General features: G+C 43.0%; 1 protein-coding gene across 2 annotated transcripts in view; it reads left to right on the forward strand.

The window, feature by feature from the left end:
• Positions 1-14809, forward strand: part of LBR (lamin B receptor) — a 704650-nt gene extending 689841 nt beyond the window's left edge. For both annotated transcript variants that reach the window (XM_086926155.1, XM_086926154.1), the window contains one exon: positions 10871-14809. In XM_086926155.1, the coding sequence (XP_086782281.1) occupies positions 10871-11031 (161 nt within the window). In that variant the 3' untranslated portion in view covers positions 11032-14809. The remainder of the gene's footprint in view (positions 1-10870) is intronic.
• Positions 14810-17636: the final 2827 nt, after the last annotated feature.

Here is a 17636-nt window from a genome sequence, read left to right on the forward strand (position 1 = left end):
TTCTGCGAACTGATACCTAGGGTTAAGGACATCCCTTTCAGGGCCCTAGTTTCAAATGGCACCAGTGTTGGTTCTCACATGGCTCTGCGTGTTCTGGCGCGGAAAAGCTGTGTGCAAAGAACTGACGTCAGCGCGCGGAGGCGGCGTCTATATACTCCAGCGAGGTCATCACGGCGCCCGACGACGGACGCGGAGCCGCAGGGGACGCCTGCAGACGACGCCTACCGACGCTCAGGGGTACTGCTACGCAAAAGTTTCCGGATCCAGACTGACGCCTGGGGACATTCTAAGGTAAGGAATCTAATACTAACTACTGTTTCTTACAGATATATCGTTACCGAAGGTAAGTAACTTGTTCAACATGAGGTCTAGGAAGGGGAGCTCATCCTCAGCTATAGTGATGGAGAAATGTAGATATGGGTTAAGGGTATTAATCCACTCAAAGATGGCATGGCTTTTGGCCCTGTCTCCTCTCCAGAAGATGAAGATGTCATCAATGTACCTCCGCCAAAGATATATGTTGGTTTTGTAAGGAATGGATTCATGAAAGATCTTGTCACCCTCATAGGATGCCAAATAAAGGAATGTGAAGCTGGAGGCGAAGGTACTACCCACGAATGTCCCCTGGGTGGGATGGTACAGTTGTTTGTCAAATTGGAAGAAATTATAAGTCAGTGCCAAGGTCCATGATAAAGCTAATAGGGGTAGCTGGTGACCATACTTCAGAACGAAGTGCTACTTCAGATACTACTAATGTAGCTGTTTGGGGGATGTTGGTATAGAGAACCTCTACGTCGTGTTTGACCAAAAGTGAAATTTGGTTGCTGTCATTGGTGTCTTTTATGAGGTTAAGGACATCCCTTGTGTCCTGTATGAATGATGGAGTCTTCTTAACACCTTGGCTGATAGGTGTTTTCCCCTGCTGTGCTGCAGGCACCCACTTTCCCATTGTTTCATGACGAGCTCAGCTCGTCTTCAGCACAGCTCAACTGTGCATCATGACGAGCTGAGCTCGTCATCCGCATCGAAAGGGTTAACCAAAGGTTGTAAGAAGTGATCGCAGAAGCGTGATAATGTCTGTATTAGGGAATTATCCCTGAAACAATTGCTCATCCGGGGGGGTGTAAACCTTTGTGGCTCTTAGGGAGGATATTAAAATAAGGTGTCCTGGGGTGTTTGTTTACCAGGTACTCAGCCTCATTTTTGCTGATCCAATCTTGTGCCTTTGCCGTGGAGACTATAGAGGTGATTCTGGTGCTAAGGCGTTCTGTGGGGTAAGTGGGTAAGATGGATGTTTGGGGACCTCCTCTGCCCCCATTGCCTTCCATGCTGCCCCAACTATCATTGCTCAGGGTGCTGTTGGAAGAGTTTTTTCTACACAAGGATTGACTATCGTCAGATGAGGTATCCTCCATCGTAGGTGTGTAATCTTGTTTGTGATAGGGATAGACTTTCTCTTTTTCAAATTTCTTAATGTCCCCCTGAAGCTTGACAATTTTTTATTTCATTGGGAATTCTTTGTTCTCCGTGATATCATTGTTGATCTCAGCTAGCTTGGTTTTGTAGGCTACCACCAATATGCCTACTTTCAAGACCTCTTCTGCTACCTGGATTCAAACAATCACCTCACATAATGTGTGAAATCCCATTAGTTTTGTTTATTTTTTAAGTGTGTCACTTTTTTGAACTTCGTTTTTTTTTAAAAGTATTTCACGGTGCTAGCCACACTACCATCTTAGCAGCATGCTGTGAATTCCTTACATGCTACACCAAAAAGATATTGCCTTTAGCTGCGATTTTATCTATTGATGTTTTGTACATTTGTTCCGTTTTGGTTTTCTAGGTCATTCCTTTTCTTTAGCATTGCACCAAGGTACGCCACATTTAGGTTTGCTGTGGTTGGAAAACCCAGGACAAGAATTGGATTCCATCCTTTGTGTAGATTAGATTCCTACTTGTCCGGATGAATCGCTACCTGATCTCTTTAGACTACATGGCGATAAATATGAAGACCTCTATCCCTAGCTACCATAGATCATTACATATAGTGCTAGTCACAACTATTAACCAGACAAGTAGACTCATTCATTAAAAATCCAATTTAAGTGATCTACTTAGTATATTTTATACATCACTACTTTGGTGTTTGTCTCTCTTTCCGATCCCCCCCTTCCACTTGAGAACTTTCACTGGGGCAGTGGGAATACCATTGATTGCTACCAAGGAAAGGTCCTTAGCGGTAGTCTGGTTCCATCGTCACTCCATCGGAACCTTCCATTGTTCAGGTGAGTGGCTTATGACAGTATTGATATCCAGAGATCCCAAGAGGGCACCGTCAAATTCAAAATACAGAACAGCTAGTAGATCGCTGATTCTTTCTGCTTCTTGGATATGGACACTCATGGCTAAGGCTCCCTCCAACCTCTGATTCACAATAATCCATGGCTTACCCTTCTACTAGAGAATTAACTCATGCTATTGTGCTTTCTGATTGTCCCCTTAAGTAAGACACTCTCCTTTAGGGTGCTTCCAACTTATCTAAAGGGTCATTTTACCACCTCATAGTCTATGCCTTTGTATTGGTTCCTCCTCAAATACGAAGACCTGCTCCTGCTGTAGATCTTCCTAGTGGCCTAATGATTCCATCAGCTCACACTGTTCCAATCCCCTAAGCAAGATTGTATTCTTCTCAAAGAAGGTGATCACATTGCTCTTTATCAAGGATATTTTCTTGCAAAAGTTCATGCATTCTTAAGCTTCATCTCTCTTCCAGAAGACTTAGGTGTTGCTCTTCTCAAGTTTCTTGAACCCTTAACACAGCATTTTTGTGTCAGAATGGATTGGAAACTTCATCAGTACCTCTACGCTACAAAAGTTGGAACCTGGTGCTCCATTCTGCTCTGGAAATGACATACGGGCCACCCCTGCACACTGCCGCCAGTTTCTTTCTATCCTTGCTACCAGACACTGATCCAGAGCTCACTTCCTTGTCTCTTTGAGACTTAGTACTTGAAGGGATTGTCGCAAACAAATGTTTGTCATGGATCCCAACTAGGTATGCTTGTAGTGCCTGAGATCGAGTCTCCACTCTAAGGCTTGCACCGACTGCACCTCTATGAACCCGAAGTCCATCAGGAAACGCGAGGAAAAACTCTATTCTACCAAGCATAGGAAGACTCCGTATCTTGCCGCTTCAAGTCTGGGTCCACATCCATGGTCCACAATCTAAAATCGTTCCCGGAGTCAGTAATTTGAGAGGCCGGTCTTCATCGCACTCCAAGTCTTCAGGTAAAACTAAAAAGAAACACAAGAAGTCGAAGCCGGAATCTACCTCCATGCGCCACTCACATTCACCTGAGCAGGTGCAGGGACTGCACAACTCCTCCCAAAGTTGGCCCACTTCAGACCTGATCCCACTGATTGTGCCGGGCAACCCGTATTTCTTGGGCCGAATGCCACAGTTGGTCAGATGGAAGAGTTCAGTGCAGTCATGCTCCAGCTCTTCAGGTCCCTTCCGACTCCCTCGGCTGTCATTGTGTGCAGTTCTTGCTTATGAAAGCACAACAATAAATAGAATCAACAAAACTCAAACCAATGACCAATCCTTCTTTTCCCATTGGTGAACTCATATGGAATAAGAAAATATATATATTTTTTTTTTTAGTGTTTTATAGAGCGCAAACCAGACCAGTGAGGGTATCAAAGCGCTTTACAGTAGTATCAGGTGGGATACAGAACAAAGGGGGGAGGAGAGTCCGGGATAAGGGAAGAAAAAAAATAGAAACCGTATATGGTAAACCAAACAGTCATAATATTCGATTACTATAAGGGATAGGAGCAAAAATGATGCAAAAAACTAGAAAAGCAGTCTCATCACCCTGAAGGATTGTTCAAAGTGCAGGGTGGGTAACATAGGGAAGGGCATCCAAGGAATAGTGCAGTGAAGTCAGGTTGAGGGGGTGATTGTAGCGTGAGCTTTAGGAGAGGAATTTGCCCATTAGGAAAGATTTGGTCTCCTTTTTGAAGTGGACTAGAGACGGTATTCTTCTAATGGCAGGTGGGAGTTAGTTCCATTTTCTTGGGGCGGATCCAGAGAAAGCCCGATTATATGTTCTTTTTTTTCTTTAAGCGTGCTGTTTTTTTTTTTTTTTTTTTTTTTTTTTGTATGTTCTTATATAGCGCTCGAATCACCCTGGGGCATCTCGGCGCTTGCCTTGGGAACCCGTCCTGGCTTTTCCTTGTGAGATGACCCGTACTGGGCATCCCCATGGTGAAAGCCAGGCATCCCGCCGCGGTGGGGCTGTTGTGGAGATTAAGCAAGCTAATGCCCAGAGTTGCAGAGTGTGAACCCATGATTCGAGTGGGCACCGAAGCGAGAATTATCGAGTCCGTGGACATTTGGGCTCAAGACCCTGCCGCGTCGGGAATTGAACCCTGGTCCCGGGTCTGACCTCTGCTTCAGGGTCTGCCTCCTCTAACCAGTGAGCCACACTTCTCCAGCAAAAGGGCTCTGGCGGGACGGGAGTTTCTGATTCCTCCGGATAGTACAAGTTTCTGTGCCAGAAAAGCAGGGGACTTGGAATAGAGAGCCCTGTGGGTGATGCAAGCCAGTTTGAATTGGATTCTAGCCTCAAGAGGAAGCCAGTTCAGAGCTTTGAGGTGGGGCGTGATGTGATCAAACTTTTTAGAGCCAGTTAGAAGTCTGGCGGCAGCGTTGAGGCAGGCTTTCAAGGGTGCCAGAGAGATCTTGGGTAGGCCTGCGAGAGTGGAGCAACCATATTCTAGTCAATAGATGACTAAGGCCTGGATAGCCGATTTTAGATCGGGAGGGTCGAGGAAAGGTTTCAAGTGTCGTAGGTAGTTTAGGTGAAATCTGGCGGTTTTGGCCATTGCGTTGATATGGCCCCGCATGTTCAGGTTGCCGTCTAAGGTTATTCCCAGGGATTTAGCAGAGTCCACAAAGGTAGGAGAGCAGTTTAGCGCTGTGATAGCCTTGGTCCAAACTTGAATGTCTGTATTGGCGTTGGGTGGCGAGATTAAGAGGAACTCTGTTTTTTTGGCGTTGAGTTTAAGCTGGTTGGATGTGAGCCAATGAACAGTTAGTTTCAAGGCCTCCTTCAGGGAACGGATATCTTCTGGAGAAGAGATATTGATGTAGAGCTGTGTGTCGTCGGCATACATGTGGTTGGAGATATTGGCAGCGCGCAGCACCTCTGAGAGCGGTTCGAGGTACAGATTGAAGAGGGTAGGGGATAAGGTTGATCCTTGGGGGGCTCCAACTGTGATCGGAGAGGAGGCGGATAGGTTGCCGTTGATCAGGACTCTCTGCGAGCGGTTCTGGAGGAAGGATCGGAACCAGGCCAGAACAGTGCCATCTAGGCCCATCCTAAGTTTGAGGCGATTCAGGAGAATTTCGTGGTTAACCGTGTCAAAAGCCGAGGATAGGTCAAGGAGGATCAACAGGCAGGTTTTGCCTTGGTCAAGGGCTTGAAGGGCATCATCAACAATGTGGAGGAGTGTACCTCGCACACCAAAAACAATATGATAAACACAATATTAGTGCTTGGGTCTTTAATTGTATAGTTGGCGAGTCAAGCAAATCTTATATCATCCGTTCGTTATATTCCAGTCAGAAAAGAGAAGAATAGAGTATATGCCATGTATCCGGCGTCGCCGTCTCGTACGTGTGCGGTCGTCTGGTCTGTCGGAAAAACCCCATTGGATATACAACTATCAAGACGGATGGGACGTGTAGCATAAACATACACTGTGTTAAGCCCTGAAGAAGTCCGGTTTCGGACGAAACGCGTTGGCTATTTTTATCTGCAAATTTTGAATAATAAAAGAAAGAATAAAAAGAAGAAAATTGACTTGGAATTTTCTTGGGAGAACTATTGGATTCCATCTTTGTCACAAAACAAATGTTTACCAAGCACTAATATTGTGTTTATCATATTGTTTTTGGTGTGCGAGGTCAACTTGTGAATTTTGATGTATAAAACAAATGCATGTTTGTTTTATGTTGGGATCTAGGGGGTTGTATCCCAGACCATTTGCACCCATATTATAAAAGCAGTAGGAACTTGACCCTCTGTGCGGCCCTTACAGCCTCATCCCCTTTTCTGTCCGACTAATGTGGAGGAGTGTGGTTTCCATGCTGTGCCCAGGTCTGAACCCAGATTGTAAGTCATCTAGAAGGTGGAAGTTGGAGATGTGTTGGCTTAGCTGTTGCTGTACACATTTTTCCAGCACTTTAGCTAGGAGAGGGATGTTAGAGATAGGTCTGTGATTGTCAGGAGAGGCAGGATCTAAAGTGGTTTTTTTAGAATGGGGACCACCTGGCCAGCTTTGAGAGAGTCAGGAATTGATCCCTGTAGGAGCGAGGAGTTGATTATAGTTGTCCAAGAAGGGATGATAGCCTGAGGCAAGGCAGTTTGAGGGGAGAGGGTCATTGAAGTGATTGTTGGGGCTTAAGGAGGAAAGAGTTTTTGAGATCGAAAGTTCATCATAGACTTTGAAGTTGGACCATGACGCTTGGTTTTTGGGGGAGGTCAGGGTGGGCAGCGCTGAGTGCAGATGAAGAGCAGGAGGGGTTTGGGTGTAGGTAGCAGATATGAGTTCCTTTCCTAGGGCAGAGATTTTATCACAGAAGAAGGAGGAGAATTGCTCGCATGGGATTGTAGAAATGGGGGTTTCTTTGGATGATTTAGCAAGTTTGTTTGACTGATGTTTGACCAACTCGAATAATTTACGAGGTCTATTCTTAGCGTTATCCAGTTCTGCTCTGAAGAATTATTTTTTTGTTTCTGGCCAGACTGAGAAGTTTAACCTCTTCGCTGCTAATGACAAGGGTAACTTGTCATGCCCCTCCCATTCATTTCAATGGAAATCCCATTATATGGGCCTGAGTGCCATAGCGTCCAAGTGGTTAAGAGGGTGCTTTTTCCAGTTCCGTTCTGTTTGTCAGAGGGACCTCCTTTCATTGTTAAGGGATCCGTTGAACCATGGGTTCCTGTCTTTGATCTGTGTTCTTTTCAGTTTTAGTGGGGCAAGGCCATCGATTATATTGGCTATCGCTGTGAAATAATGTTCAGTGAGGTTGTCGACCGTGGTGATATGGGGGGGGGTCAGTTGCACAGCAGGCAGCCAATTTCTCGGGATCCAGGTTCTTGGTGTCCCTGATCCATCTTTTGGGGATCACCGGTTGCGGTGTCCATGTCTTGTGAGTGCCAGGAAGACAGAAGGTGATAGCGTGGTGGTCAGACCAGTCGCAGGGATCTTTGTAAATGAGTTTGACCACAGATTCCTTGGAGATGATCCAGTCTAAAGTGGCCCCTTTTGAGTGAGTGGGGAGGGAGCAGGCTTGGGTAAGGGCTTGGTCGGCCAGCTCTGTCCTCCTCTCCAAAAACACAACTCCCTCGGGTGAACCTTCAGGTCTCAAGGAGCTGCAGGGCCCTCCATCTGGTATACCGCTTACATTTTGTACTGGGCACTAGTTGGACCCTCTGAGCCTGTTTTGCCTTGGGCTCTACTTATGACCTCGAGACCTGTGCCAGACCCAGGTTCTTCAACGCCCATGTCAACGCCAGAGAAGTGAGCGGTTCGACCTCAACTAACGTCAAGCCGAAATTCGCCTGAGGTTCTTCTTCCTCTATGGGACGTTACCATCCTTCAAGAAATGCAGCCCAACTTTTTGGCACCGATTCTGACAACTATGACCAGGGTGATGTGTTCGCTCAGCCCTATACCGAGGACAATACGTACAGAACTTGCAGGAGGCTAATGGCCTCAGCACTTTTCCCGAGTCAGCCCTTTTTTCCTAGACCTGCCACATACCAATCTGCCTCCTTCGTAATGGAGATGCATAGGGTTACTTAGGTTCTTGAACGTCATCTCTCTACCATGAGGGTCAAAACTAATGTTCTGACTGAGGCCCTACAACCTGGACAGACTTCTGCTCAGCCTCTCCTCCCAAAAAACAAGGCTTTGACAGACACTTTATTAGGGGTCGTATGCCAAACCTTGCCCTGGGCCCCCAGATTAGATACTGCTCTATCCCAGGCATTTGGGAAATTGGCAAGTAGTTAAGAACTGAAGTTGAATGGCTTGCCCTTGCAATTATAATCTCTTCATTCATCTTGATAAATTGTTCCATAACTACATCCTTATCATTAAAGCTTTTGCTGTCCAATGCCAGCCAAGGGACAGAGTTCCTATTGGTTTAAGTTCAGATAGTTCAGATAGTCACGCAGAATGTCTCTCAAAAGACCTGCTTGTGGGGTACACCATATATATTATAACCCAGAGTAATATGAGGGGGGGGGGCTTTTAACTTGTCTTCCAGTTACCCATACCCAGTTCACTGTGGGAGATAAAACTTGGGGTTGATTTAGGGATGGCCAGTATCCGATGGAGGAACTTGTTTTTGAAGGCCTGTATTCTAAGTGCTTCTTCATGACCCCAAATGCCAGCTCCATATATTCCCACGCCCAGACATTTGCTTTATATAGCTGGATCCTCTCTGTAATTGGCTTGTGCCCCAATTTTCTGCTAATCTAGAAATAGATTCACAACCTACGCCCATTTTCTGTAATCTCTGGTTGGTCATGCCACCCCATGACAAATTAGCTTCAAACAGGAAATCTAGATAATTAAAATATAAAACCTTAGTGTAAAATCAATCATTTCTGGTGATGTGCTTTTAAACTCAGATTTGGCATAAATCTATTAAAACCATTTACAAGTTTCTGGAGGCCAACTGCTGTTTGTAAGATTAGAACTGCGTCATCTGCATTTAAAAGGAACTGGTACTCTGGTGGTTATCCTGTTGTTCCAGTGGAAGTGCAGTCTGTTGAAGGGAATTCCTTTTCACAAGGATGTTCCCACCCAAATACTAGTAACAGGTTCTTCTCTAACAGGATAGGATTTTATTTGGAACATCTCCAAATTCAGACTACCTTGTCTTAGAAAGAAATGTTCTACCACATCATCCTTCTGTAATTCAAAGAAGTTAGGGGCATATTAGCAAGAAACTGAGTTAAAATTATCGCCGCTTTAGCGGCAGGAAACTGACGCTAAAGCGATGATGGGCTTGATAATATACCCTTGTGAATTCCCATAGAAGCCCATGTTCTGGTGTGAACATGGGCTTCTATGGGAATTCTCTACGGCATATTATCAAGCCCATTATCGCCGCTTTAGTTGCAGTTTCCTGCCGCTAAAGCGGCGATAATTTTAACTCAGTATCTTGATAATATGCCCCTTTGTCTTTCAAGCTTGTTCTACTGGTTTTCGGAACAAACTCTCACCTTTCTCAAATCGACAACAAAACAATGATATACTACCTGGACAAGTAGGGAGGTACCAAATTGAGGTTTTGTCTCTGGGTGGCTCAGACAATTTAGAAGTAGCAGCTTACCAGGAATCTCTAAATCACTGCTGTTCGATTCAATGAAGAGGCGGGTGCTCTCTGGACATTTTTTCAAGAGAATCATGTGTGGCATAAACAATCAAGTGTTCTTTGCTTGGGTCATTTCCCAGTGAAATCTCTTTGCAAATGCTGAAAATAAATAATGCCCAGCTACACCTTTATGTACTACCAACCAGGCTCAAACGGGAATGCGCTTATGATAGACTAGTCCGAGACATCAGCGATTCTCAGAATTCTTCACTAGTGATGGGGTACTTTTCTACATACCAACGTACCATAACTCAACGTGGGAACTTGGCTCCTGAACAATATGTCTTCATTTAGTACAATCAGAACAACATTTACCCAATGAAATGACAGAAAGAATCGTATACTGCTCTATGTGGCCAACGAGGGGTTGCATTATTTCTTCATAAAGGGGCATCTTACAGTCATTACTGCTTATAGAACATGTCCTTCACAAACCTCTTTTATTCAGAATCCCAGTAGAGAAGAACTTCCTACAGGAAACTAAGAAAATCCTTCCTCCTCCCTCCCCAATCGATAGGGAAACCTACCCCTTCACTAGGAACTTAATGTTGTCTTCTCAAATATTATAGGTTCTCCTTTATAACCAATTCATAAAGGTTCTCATATATGTCACGAAAAGCCACTTTCCAGTTTGGGATCACATCTGCATGCTGAGTTTGCGAGATCCTGGCTGTATGCTCCCATAAACCATACGTGATTTTTATAAGAATAAAGTGATCATGAGATAATTTCTGACTTCCATGTTAATTAGTCCATAATGATTCCAACATTCGTTCAAAATCCTTCAAACCCACTGGTAAGTACATTGCATGCTTTAAAATGTAAGAGATTATGGATTTTGGAACTTGAAAAGCAGATTTTCCCAAGTACAAGGAACAGACAGTATTATCATATCTTCTATATTTAGCTACTTCTGGACCTAATTTTCAGGATTTACACATAATGGTTTAAGGTGTCACGACATCTGAAAATACACATCAGTTATCTTGTTATGAATAAAAACTTTTCACGGTGGCCACCATGTGCACACACTTGTGCCATTTTGGATGTTTTACTTTACAGTTCAAACATGAATGACATCCATTTTGGAATTATAATATAAAATTTAACGGCAAAGCCAATATGTCTGTACTTGCATTATAAAGGCGGTACCTATTAGCTTTGACCTTGCTTGTTTCCGTAATTGTTCTATTGATATTTCTACATAGCATTGTGTTAGTAATATCCTCAGCTATTGTAAATGTTTTTTTGACAATCGCTTTACTGAACAAACATTGTATTGGTATTTACTGTCAGCAGCTCTAATATCAGTAATGAAAACTTTCATATTTAATCGCAATTCAGTTTGTATGTCAGGGAATATTTCACAAAATAACCCTATTTTTAACTGTTGCTTTGTCTCTTGTGCAGGTTTCAATCACATTTTGCCATACTTCTATGTTATGTATTTTATCTGCTTACTTGTCCATCGTGAAGCCCGCGATGAGCGACAGTGCAAGAAAAAATACGGTGTGGCATGGGAAAAGTACTGTCAACGTGTGCGGTATCGCATAGTTCCCTATCTCTACTGATCTACTCCAGACCTTCACATACAAGCAGTACCATACCTGGTTCTTATCTTGACAGAAATTAAACAATTTCGTTATGTAAATGTATCTGGATGTAGAAACACATTTTTACTAAGCGTAGCGAAATCTATAATGGCATTTGAATACCTTTTTGCGTTGAATAACGTCTTTATTATGTCTTAACTCACTTATTGGCAACGTTACTTGTAATCTTTTACGTGGTGTCAAGTGCACAGTTTGGTTTCTTAAAAGTACTTGTCAAAAAAGTTACTGGATTCCATTGTTTACCTTTCACTTCCACCATAAAAATGCTAGGTTTTTTGCCCTATCTATTAATGCTTTCATCCTTCCCCAATCCATTCTGTTGGCAACTATTGATAACTGAGGTGTAAACAGTGTCTAGTTTGTGATACTGTAGGAGTTACACAGCACATCTTCATCACACGTCCTTCAAGAGTTCATCTTATTTCCTTTACCAACCACTGAAGAAACCAAAAACAAGCTACCCATTTTAAGCTCATGTATACTAAGGACGTATTTAATTTTTTTGATAGTTGGTGGGGTTTTTTTGTTATGTATTTTTTACCTACTATGATTGCTATTTTTCCTGCAAAAGGTCTGCTTCAACAACTAAAGGGTCTGGGTAAGCCAGTTCTTCAGGGCAGGCACTTTATATCCACTAATAGTGCTGGCTCCTTCTAGCTTTGGTCATAGGTGTCTACAAATTTCTCTAGGAATCCTTTAACTGGTGCAGTTTATTTGTAGAAGTTTTGAAAGTTATCATTTTGACCACTTCTAAACTGTATCAGAATTAGGAATTTCTGTTCACAATGCAGTGCACAGATTGGTAACAGATTCATGTTCATGAAACCGTTTTCTCTGCAATGGATTACATAGCCCGATTGTCTATAGGCTGCATTGTATGCGGTGTCTCGGGGGCACAAGGGTGTGTGTGCCCGGTTTCTGAAACCTGGTGCACTGAGGTATTACAGAAGTGCCTGAAGATGCTTGAACAGCCCCTTCTGTATTACAAATCACATTTGTGAATATGTGCGCTAATGTCTTCTGCATGGGGGGGTGAGGGGCCATGCAAATCAAATGAGGGAGCACTTTGCCTCTGTGCCTGCACCATATTATAGACGTGGGTTCAAAGGCAATGGAGCTATTAGAACGCACACTTACTATGTGTCACAAAGAGGTGTTAAACAGTCAGTGCATTCCTTGAGGATGTTCCTTCAAAGTGACATTCCCTTACAGGAGAGTGTACCCCCTCTGCATCGGTCTACAGAGGAGGTCTTTTTTCCCTCTCAAAAACTGACCACATTCCCACCTTCACAGTGAATGACAGGCAGGCTACTTCAAACAAACAATCCTCCTTTCACTAATGCCCTATCCAGGATGGGTGTAACTCTACAGTGGCACTGGCACAGAGCAATAACTGTATTAGGGAGCAGTTACTGCTCTGTGCTGGGTACACCTAGTGAAAGATACGCCATGGTGCAGACCAGACAGTGCACTTTATATGATAGGGACACGTCATCTTTTATTAATATACTAATTGGCAAATGCTCCCCATCTGTGGGCCAGATGTACTCAACTCTGGCCACAAAATACCAGTTGCCGTTTGTGACCAAAGTGCTCATTTGCAAACCGATTGATATACTGATAGGTTTGTCCACAAATTAATGATTCCTAATGAGCCGCAATTCGACCTACCTCATTAATATTGATGAGGTAGGTCGCAAATTGCGACCCACTAGGAATAGCCACCCCAGTGATGGTGGCTTGCTGAAATCAGGGGAGCCCTTCCTGTTTGGGAATGGCTAACCCTCTCCTTAGAGGAGGTGGTAAAAGTTATTTTTTTTAGACCTGGATTCAGTTGCAAAACATTAATAGATAGAATTCTAATTTGCAGTCCCAGAGGGGGGTTATTTAGGGTGTCTCTTAAAAATACTGAATAGGTATTTGGTCACAAACCCAAATTGAGATTAGGCAACGTGTTGCCAAATTTCAATTTGGGTTTGATACATATGAAAAATCCTTTTTGCTTTTGCAAACGGGCCAGTTCTGTGATTTGGCCCATTTGTGACTGCGAAAAGGCTTTGTACATCTGGCCCTATGTTCCTGTATTTGATCTTCCCATTGTTCACTTGCCTCAGGCTCTTGAGTCCGAGTCGCAAATTGGGTAAACAAGATCACACTACATTCCCTAAACCTACAGATTTGTAAATTTCTGTAATACAATTGTTTGTGATTGACTGTATTTGCAGGAGTTATTTTTCATAAATAATTTGCTTGTGTACACAAATATTTACTCAAGTAAGTGATTTTCTCCCTTTAAGTTTTTTGTTGAAACATATGCTAAGCCTAAAATAGTTTTCCACCTAAAATCAGATGGTCTGTATGATCGATCAGTCATTGTATCCACTAAATATTCTGTTGTGGTCCTAAAATGTCTATTAAGAGCTGTCATTTAAAATGAACACCTTTGTTTCTCTTCCCTGACCGTTAAAGGCACTCTACCAAAAATGCAGTGGAAGGAGTGACCCTGTCCAACAGATATAGAAACAAGTCTATATGTTTCATATTACAACCTAAAGTGGCTTTAAATTCAGTTTCCTTTGTCTCTCATTTCCATTACTGAAGATTTTATTTTCTGTTATCTGTTGAGTACTGCACACAGATGTATGAGAAATGATTCAGTGAATATGTCCTCATGAACTGTGCTCAATCCAGCTATCCCACCAACATGTTCATCCCATTTTCTAGGGTTTGGCTCCAGAATGTTGTGACTCCTAAATTTTAACCTAGCCAGCATGGCTGGAATATGAATTAGAAAGTAAATTACCTAAACAAGGATTTTTTAAATGAAAAATAGTCAAAAAGAAAAAAAATCACAGTAGCACTGAAATCTTAAAGCTATTTTATGTAAAAAATAAAAATAAAAGTGATGTGGATTGTGTAGCTTTTTAGTACATCTATTTTCTTAGCCATGCTCCTAGACTTTTCAAACAATCGTATTTTAATGTTTTTTGTCATCGATTTTTTTGATCTTTAATGAGATAGTTTCCGTTCAATATAAATGTTGAATGGTTATGTATATAACTTTTATATTATTTCACACAATACATTTATGTGGAGTGTTACATTTTTAAATATTAAACTATTCATTTGAAAGATGTAATATTCCTACAGTGTATATTTTTGTAATTTTTTTAAGCATTTGCTGTACATTGTTTTTACAAGGTGTGCATTTGCTTTTTAGGACTAAAACCTTTCCACAAAAATACATGTTTTATAGAGGGCTGTTAGATTGTACTTTGGTTTTGTAAAGTACTACTACGAATTCATATGCATATCAGTTTACATATGTTATTGCAAAGTGTGACTAGAAATATAGGCAATCGATTTTAATCCAAAGCTTGAGTTTGGCTTTGCTACCTCAATTCTATCATATTTAATTACTCCTAATTAATTTGACTGAATATCTATTGTAACTTACTTTCTAGAATATTTTAATGTTCTTACTTTAACTTCTGTACAAGGCTTTTACAATAGATTGTAAATATCCCACATTTTTCAAGGTTGTTCCCATACAATTTCAGGAGTTTAACGTGTGATTGCAAAAGCAATAAGATGTAAATTTGAATTCCTTTTTTTCATAATGTAAGCATTAAACTTGATGCATAAATGACAAACTTAATTGATTAAAAGAATACAAATTTGTAAATGTTGTTTGCCATGCCAGCATTTTCAAAATAAATTGCTTACAACAACCAAATTCATCATTATCAAACAAATCTCAATTTCTGTTTGAATGAAGCAAAAGGTTTTTCTCCTTTTTTTCAACTGTGGTGGGGAATATGTATTCATTTTTTCTGATTATGTAATGTCTTTTGTCATGAAGCAGTGTTGTATTCCATTAATGGGTTGATGGGCACAGAACTTGAAACAGTCATGGAGTGGCATTTTTGTCTTTCACCATAATATCTCTAATTTTCTCAATACACCTCTCCATTCTGCATAGTAAAAGGTTTTAAAAGACGCTTCTGTAATTACTCATAAGTTGGCTGTATTTTTATAGCTGCAGTACGTGGCCCACCTTTGGCGTCTTTTAGAAACAAATGATGCCCTCCAAAATGCCTTCTTGATTTCTTTTTCTAATTTATCGACAATTATGGAGAAATGTTTGACTCACTCAAATGGGATTCTTTTTAATGCAGATCTAGCAGTATAAAGTGTCATCCTCTTCAAACTCTTTATGATCTTACCTTTTAAGTCCTAGAATGACTGGTGTTGGCAACTTTCTCCTTAATTTTGGTAGTGGTGCCAACAGTTCTTCACTTCGCTTTGAGAGAGAAGTATCAATAGTTTGTGTGTTCCTTGTCCTTCATCTCCCCAGTTCGCTCACCCATGCTAGTATTAAAAATGTCTGTATAGTATGCCTATCAGAGGCATGTTTGACTATAAATAAATATTTAATACAATACCCATATTACATTTTTGTATTTCGGTGTCACTGGTCGTGTCCTGGTCTGGATCAACTTCTGTTTGATGGAGTGAACTCAGCCATTTGTCTGACCTTTTCGTACTTCCCTTTAAAAATGTCTCTCATGAAGTTTCACAGAGATGTTCCTTAGCTCCTCATAATTAAGTATATACATATGTAGCCTCTAGGAAATTGGAGTGTTAATTGAGGGGGTGAGAACCCACTTCACATTTTAATCACAGTCCTTATCTGAAAGAAACAGGTTAGTGTTAGATTCCTTACCTTAGAATATCCCCAGGCGTCAGACTGGATCCGGAAAGTTTTCATCAGCAGTACCCCTGCGGGTCGGTAGGTGTCGTCTGCGGCTCTGCGTCCGTCGTCGTGATCATCGGGATGACGACGTCGGAGTACTTAGACGCCGCTCTTGCGCGCTGACGTCAGTTCTTCTTTTTTTCTGCGCCAGCAAGCGCAGATCCGGGAAGAGCAGTACTCTAGTCAATTTTTGACTAACTTTTTAAAATCTTTTTTGATTACTTTTCGAGGCGACCCTCGACTCGCGGTGCCGATGGGGTTGCCTGGTTTTATGGTTTGAATCTTTTATTGAATTTTCAGAAAAGACAAAACGGCAAGGCCTCTTTCTATTCGTCAAGCATATCAAGACAAGCTCCAATGCAGTAAAGACAAGCATATTCGTGCCATAGGGAGCTGATCAGCAATACAGGTCAAATCAAACACCCTTAAACAGAGCAACGTAGCCCTCCCCCACCCTCCTCCCTCTGTCCACAAATCAAAAGAAGAACCCCACCAGAAAAAGAAAAGGAAGAAGATGAGCGAGTCAGCAGCGCGTGGCTTTCTGTTTGTGTGCGGGTTTCCTTCGTTCCAGGATTGGTGTATCTGCTAAACGAAGAAGGCGCAGATAGCGTAGGCAACTCAGTTCACGGAACTCCCCTGTGAGCAGTGTCAAAAAGGGCCTCCACAATTCCGGGAATTCCTCCACCCTCCCAGCCTGTACAAGCGACAGCTTCTCCATGCCGAGCACCATCCACAACCTGTGCAGCAAGCCTGTGTGTGGGGGGGGGCCTGTGGGGTCCTCCAATGAGCTCAAATGTTTTGTGTGGCCGCCCCAATGCAATAGCGATGAGGCGGCCCCTCAGTGATTTCAAAGGATACATCAAGGCGTTGGGCAACCCCAGAAGGATATATGCTGGGAACCTAGGTAGTTGGGTGTTTAGATGGGAGTCTATGTCGTATAGGATCGTGCTCCAGTACCCCTGTAGTCGGTCGCAACTCCAAAGCAGATGTTCCAGCGTGCCACACTCCCCACACCCTCTCCAGCAGCGGTCGCTAATGTGGGGGTCGAATTGATGAAGGCGCTCAGGTGTGTGGTACCAATAAGTGGCCACTTTGGTCAGGGTTTCAGTCAGGCCTGCATGGTATGCGGAGTGTCTGGCCCCGTGGTATATACCACGCTATTCTTTGGGTGTGAGGGCCCTCCCAAGCTCCCGCTCTCACCTACCAGCATTGTATGTGTAAATGTTCGTAGTGAGGAGGTGTTGGTACAGATCCGAAATTAGTATTTTGTCCGACATGCGCGTGACAAGCCACTTCTCGTAGGGAGTGAGATGATGTTGTGCTCCCGGCCTAATCTGTGGGTGAAGGGCCCAATGACGTACCTGCATATAGGGTAACCTATCCCCTCTGGGATGCCATAGTCCTCTCTCATCTGTTGGAAAGAGAGGATACCATTCAGATTAAAAAGATGTCCCAGGGCCCTGCACGAGAAACGCCGCCACGCCGCAAACGCTTAAGGGTCGAGGCCCGGGGTGAAGTCGGGGTTGGCGAATAGCGATGTCATAGGGGATGGGAAGGATGTTAACTCGTGTTTAGTGACGACCCGATCCCACACCTCCATGACAGTGCTAGTGATCTGGGACGCATAGAGGTTAGGCGGCCGATGATGCTTGGGAAGAAAAGGAATCCCCTGTGAAGGCATGCCCACCACCGCCTGGTCCAGGAAGAGCCAATATTAGAGTTTTAGATCTGGTACTCCTACGCCACCGTGTTCAGGCGGAAGAACCGCAATGGCGACGACCCTGCCAAATGAAACCCGCCAGTTCGG

This window comes from Lissotriton vulgaris, chromosome 6, assembly GCF_964263255.1.
Source record: "Lissotriton vulgaris chromosome 6, aLisVul1.2, whole genome shotgun sequence".
In the NCBI taxonomy this organism is placed as follows: Eukaryota; Metazoa; Chordata; class Amphibia; order Caudata; family Salamandridae; genus Lissotriton; species Lissotriton vulgaris.